Below are 6,000 nucleotides of genomic sequence, written 5' to 3' on the forward strand. Positions count from 1 at the left end.
CTCTGCCCCCATCTCCTCTGGAAGGATGGCTTAGTGTGGGCTGGACCCCTGTTGCTTCACCTCGTCTATGAGTATAAGCCACCGCAAGCTGAGTGCTGGCCAGACCCCCATGTAGGTCCACAGATGGGCAAGCTGTGATCCCTGCTTTAAAAACTGCCACCTACCTGTGGGAGAAAGCTATGCTTTTGATGAGTGTCATAAAAGTCCTTTATTAAAAAAAAAAAAGTCCTTTATATCCAGAAATTCCATGAGGTCTAAGAAGGTGGCATGCTAAAGGGAAATCTCTTCTGGCCTCCTAGAGAAGCAGGCATTGACCTACACCATGGATAGCAGATAGGATTTCAGGAGGAAAGTTGGTGGGAGACTGAATACTTTATTTATTTATTTATTTATTTATTTTTAAGATTTTACTTATTTGAGAGAGCATGTGAGCATGAGCAGGGGGCAGGTGGCAAAGGGAAAAGGAGAAGTAGTTTCCCCACTGAGCAGGGAGTGCGTACTTTAAAGACAGCTGAATGTGGGCTGCCACAGGGAGCCACTGAAGAGTTGTGGGCCAGGATGGGCCATGTCAGAAGAGTGTTTTAGGAAGGGCTATCTTGGCATGTTCGGCAGTAGGGAGTGCAGGGAGTCTAGATTCAGGAACCCTGTTGAGAAAGAAAGAGATTTTTAACTATTCAGATATAAATGCTGGAGCTGTAGACATAGGAATAGATGCTAGTGGAAGCCTGCTGAAAGAGAGATTATGGATGTTGGTCAGTTAATTGGGGGCAAGGGGACAGGAGTTTGTTAAACCAGGTTGCACACAGGTACCCAAATGCAGAACAATTGTCCGTCATATTTTGGTAGCTAATACTTATTCCAGATTTACTCTGTACCAGGCACTGTGCTAAGAGCTTAACATGCAATATTTCCTGTAAATCCTTACAGTCACCTGTGAGGCACAGACTGCTGTAATTTCCAGTTTACATATGCAGAAACAGAGGTACAGAGAGGTCTGGTAATTTGCCAAAAGTCACACAGCCTCTAAGTGAAGAAGAGAGGATGGAACCCTGAGAAACTAGCTGGGTCAGAAGTAGGATTTTAGTGGTGGTGGTGGTGGTGGTGTTACTACTGCTTAGATGGAGGAGAGTCCATTTTGTTCACAAGTAGATGGGAAGGAGCCATGTTGGGTGGAAGAGACCAGCCAGAGGTGTAAAGGAAGGGAATATGGTCAGAGTGGTTCCTAGGGATGTGGGTGGAGACGAGAAAGTCCCGGGGGCGCTGGGAGGGGCCTGACCAGTCTGGTGGCTTCAGTCTGCTCCATGATGTTTTTTGAGCACAGGAATCTGTTGGCTGAGTACGCACCAGATGGAACAGGTGACATTTATTTGTTTAAGAAAATCACATCTGCCCCTCTCTTGTCTGTCCATCATAGGTGATTAAGGAAGTCCAGGAGTTTTACAAGGACACCTACAGCAAGCTGAAGTCCAAGGACGAGCCCCAACGGGACACCCTGAAGGCCATCCACTACGCGGTACGTCACCCTCCCAAACACTCCCACCCTGCTGGCCTTCCTTTGGGACGCGCGGGCACACAGGTTATACTTGGTGTGCCAGGCATGTCCATGTCTGTCCCAGTCATCTGTTTTATTCATTTGTTTCCTCCCATCCCTGCCCTTCCCTCTGCAGTTGAACTGCTGTGGTTTGGTTGGTGGAGTGGAACAGTTTATCTCCGACATCTGCCCCCAAAAGGATGTGCTGTCATCCATCACAGTGAAGGTAAACTCTCGTGCCCCTGCCCACTTGCTCTGGACAAGTCCCACAAGAGTTGAGGTGAAATCTTACCCTCTTGTTCTGGGACGACAGGCTTCTGAGGGCTTCAGAAGTACTTTGCTTACCTATGAACAGGCCCCACGGTAGCCATCTCTTTGCTTCCCAGCCCGGAGGCCTCTGTTTCCCCAAGGGCAGCAAAACAAGGACCAGACCAGGGAAATAACAAAGTGCTTGGGCTGCCTTCAGTGCCCACTGCTTCCTTCTGTTCCATGTCCCCCAGCCCTCAAGCCATCAGGACGGGTGTGCTCTGAATTCTGGAGTCTCACTTTTTAGACGTACAAATAGCTCATGATTGTAAGCTAGAGCTAATGTCCAGACTCCAGAATAATAGGAAATAACCCAATGGCCTGATAAGAGCTAGACCCCAAAGCAGGGGCTTACTCTCCTTGCTTCCCTTATTTCTTACCCAGACTTTAGATACCCACTTCCGTGTCCCTCACTTCTCCTTTCCATCCCCCAGCCAGCACGCTTGGGCACTCCTGTCCCTAGCCCTTTCTCTGGGACTCCTGGTGCTCCTTATGTGAAACAGGTACTATGGGAGGGAGGAGATGTGCCGGAACAGGGACTGTATATGACCTAAGTCTTGGTTTGCCCCCCTCAGCCCTGCCCTGAGGCCATAAAAGAGGTCTTTCAAAACAAATTCCACATCATTGGTGCGGTGGGCATCGGGATTGCCGTAGTGATGGTGAGTATTGAGGATGTTGGGAGGGAATGATTGTCTTAGCAGTTAACATCTATTAAGCACACGCTCTGGCCAGGCACTGTTTTAATTAATCAGTTCATTTATCAACTAATTTAATCCTCCTCATACCTATAAGGTGGGAGCTATTGGTATTCCTCATTTATAGGGTAGGGAGTCAAGAGATGGAGAGGTTGAGTTGATCAGGGCCTCTGAGCTCATGGGTGAAGCATCTGGGATTTGAGCTCTGTGCATCTCCAGAACACATTGTCTTAACTGTTAAGGTTCAGGGGTAAATATCAGGTGATGCTGGTGCTGCTGGTCCACGGACCATGCTTTGAGTAGCGAGGGTATAGATCTCCCAGACCTGTTATTATCCTGGGATAATCTTCAGGACATGTATTCCTTATGTGCCTGCTTTTCTTTTCCAGAGAAAGTAGTTCAGTAAAAGTTACATGGGTGGGAGTTGTTTCTCACACATAAACACATACACACACACACACACACACACACACACACATATACCCATAGTCTGAAAGGCATCCAAAGGTAGATGGCCAGAAGGAAGATTCCAGGCTTCAGATGATTTAATGTCCTGCTAATCAGCCCCTCAAAACCATTAAGGGCAAACAAGGTTCCCTGGGGTCACCACCCCCACCTCCTTGCCCCAAGAGGGAGTGATAAGAACCCTGTGAGGGACTTGGCCCTCTGCCCAGGTAAGACTATCCCAAAAGTGAAAATTGCTTCCTCTCTGAGTGATTATTTACACCTAAGAAAAGCTTGAGGCCGCTTACAGTAAAAGACCTAACGGTACCTTTTAAAATAGAATATAAAACACAGACGCACACAAAGATGCAAAGGACAAGCCTGTGTGGATCATTGGAATATCTAGCATGTGAGCATTAAATTAGCTCTGAGCTTATTTGTCACACTCTGGATATGTCTTCAGGGAGGTGGCTTGTGCAGTTTACATGAGCAAGTGACCACAGACCCACCGTATCCCACCAGTCAGTGACTCTTCCCATTACCCAGCCTTCATCTTTCCTACTTGGGCACCCTTCAACGTGCCTGGCCGCATGGTCACTATTCTTTCTGTTTGTCTTGGCCGGAATGACTCACATTGTTCCTCCCTCAACCTTCCCTCAGCAAAACTGCCCTGTTCCTCATGTCCCTTTCTATCTTCTAGATATTTGGCATGATCTTCAGTATGATCCTGTGCTGTGCTATCCGCAGGAGCCGAGAGATGGTCTAGAGTCAGCTTGCACCCCTGAGCAGGAAAGTCCACCCCTAAAGATTGTTGGTTATTTTCTTGGGGTTTTGGTTTTTTGTGTGTTTTTGGATATTTTTTTGGGGGGGGGGTTGGGGTTTTTTGTTTTGTTTTGTTTTTTTGGTGTGTTGTTTTTGTTTGTTGATTTTTTTTTTTTTTTTTTTTGCCACTAACCTTAGTATTCATTCTGCATTTCTAAACAAAAAGGTTATTCCATGTTTGTCTTTTTAATGCTTTATTCAATATTGGTATTTTTAGTTGAGAGATTTGGGGATTTGGTTGGCTTTAGTTTATATTTTTTTGGTTGTTTGTTTTTGCTGATTATGTTAAGCAGAAATCCTGCAATGAAAGGTACTATATTTGCTAGACTCTAGACAAGAGATATTGTACATAAAGAGAATTTTTTTTTGTCTTTAAATAGATAAAAAAAATGTCTATCAAATTTAATCAGGTTGTAACTTATGTTGAAGACAATTTGATACATAATAAATGATGATGACAATATCCTGGACTGGTTTTTGGTTTTTGCTTCCTTTATTTTTTTAGAGCTATTTATTTTTCAGATGTCTTCCAACTGCTATTTGCTCTAACTGCATTTATATGAGAAATAGATTGGAAAGCTGGTCTCCCTACTAGATTAATGAAGAAAGCGAGAGATGAAGGGATTTTGATCCAAGGTCACACAATTTGTTAATAGAGAATACACACCAGATCCCAGCCCTTGACTTTTTCTTGTAGCATTGGGTTGTATCTTGGGAAGACAATAGTAAAGGCAAGCTCCCTGATGGCAGGGACTTTGTTTTATTCATTGCTGAACCCCCAGCACCTGGAACCTTATGTCTAGCGCATCAAAAGTGCTTAATAAGTATTTGTCATCAATTAATATTTGTTGGTTGAATAAATGGCGGTGTACCTATCAGCATTTGATCAGGGAAGCAGAATATTACGTGTTAAATATTGTATATATTATAATTTACATTTTTTATATATGTGTATATGTGTAATTTGCTACAGGGGTTTGACGTTGTACAATCATTAGAGTGGTAACGCAGTCTCTTTAAGACAATTGTCTTTGCGTCTGACCATGGAACTTGAAGCCCACAGGAAAGACATTGGGAAAGACAGAAGGATATAGTTTGAGACAGCAATAGGCCAGAACTCAAGCACGGAACTAGCACCCATGAAGACAGACAAATCTGTGTCAATTCTTGTTCCTCTGATGGTCATGTGGGTCCTGCAGAAGCCAGAACCCTATGGAGTGGAGTTAAACACACACTGGCCAGGAGCTGAAGAAGCTGACATGAGCCCGCAAAAGAGCAACAGTTTTGTGTGAGCTGCAAAATGCTGCTTCCATTGCCTTTCCAGGCTGAGGAAGGGGGAAAACCAAGGTTAACATGCTTGCATCACATTGCTATTCTGTGGCCCCAAGAGCCTTATTAATCTGAGCATTTAAGGGCTAATTGTACTGTTTTAATATGGAAATAACAGATCAACTGTTCTTTTTATGAAAGTGTGAATGAGCCTATCTTAAGTCAGGCATCACAGTCCCTGATTAGTTCTAATATCTGCCCTGTTCATGACTGCTAGCTCCCTCTAGGAAAAGCAGGTCCCATCTACATGCTTTTCCACTCTGCCTCTTTGCCAAAGAGTGGATGGGGTCAGAGTATAACAGATTGCTACTATTAAATCAAGGAATACCTCGGGTTTGTACCCTGTCTAAACAGTTTTCATAAATAATGGGCCAATTGGCTGGCTGAAGTGACAACTTAAGAACACAAGTGGTATCTCCTGGAACCCAAGAGTGAAAACACAGTTGAGCCATAGGAAGTTGCTAGAACCATGGACCAGGAACCCCTGCAGCTCTGCACTTCTGAGTGCTGTGTTTTATTCTCCAAAGAGACCACTTATCTCTGCTACTCACATGGCTTGGAAAAAGGGCTGGTCTTCAACCCCCAAGTTTACACAGACAACCTCCAGTAGCCTCACTTGAATTTTCAGGAGAAATCTGTCCCAATTTTCAGTACAATATCTATACCTGACTCCTCAGTGGGAAGGTGAGTGGAGGGGTGCCTGTCATAAACAGTTAGCCACCCTCTGACCTATGGACTACCTGAGACCAGAAGAGGAGGGATCATTGAAAACTAGAGCCAGGGATCCCTGGGTGGCGCAGCGGTTTGGCACCTGCCTTTGGCCCAGGGCGCGATCCTGGAGACCCGGGATCGAATCCCACATCAGGCTCCCGG

The 6,000-nt window shown here is 45.0% G+C and overlaps 1 protein-coding gene across 1 annotated transcript in view; it reads left to right on the forward strand.

Annotated features, from left to right (window-relative positions):
- Positions 1 to 4,266, forward strand: part of CD9 (CD9 molecule) — a 32,160-nt gene extending 27,894 nt beyond the window's left edge. Inside the window, exons 5-8 of the mRNA XM_038576555.1 lie at positions 1,415 to 1,513; positions 1,668 to 1,757; positions 2,413 to 2,496; positions 3,677 to 4,266. Coding sequence (XP_038432483.1) covers positions 1,415 to 1,513; positions 1,668 to 1,757; positions 2,413 to 2,496; positions 3,677 to 3,742 — 339 coding nt within the window. The 3' untranslated portion in view covers positions 3,743 to 4,266. The remainder of the gene's footprint in view (positions 1 to 1,414; positions 1,514 to 1,667; positions 1,758 to 2,412; positions 2,497 to 3,676) is intronic.
- The last annotated feature ends 1,734 nt before the right edge of the window (positions 4,267 to 6,000 follow it).

Source organism: Canis lupus, chromosome 27 (genome assembly GCF_011100685.1).
Source record: "Canis lupus familiaris isolate Mischka breed German Shepherd chromosome 27, alternate assembly UU_Cfam_GSD_1.0, whole genome shotgun sequence".
In the NCBI taxonomy this organism is placed as follows: Eukaryota; Metazoa; Chordata; class Mammalia; order Carnivora; family Canidae; genus Canis; species Canis lupus.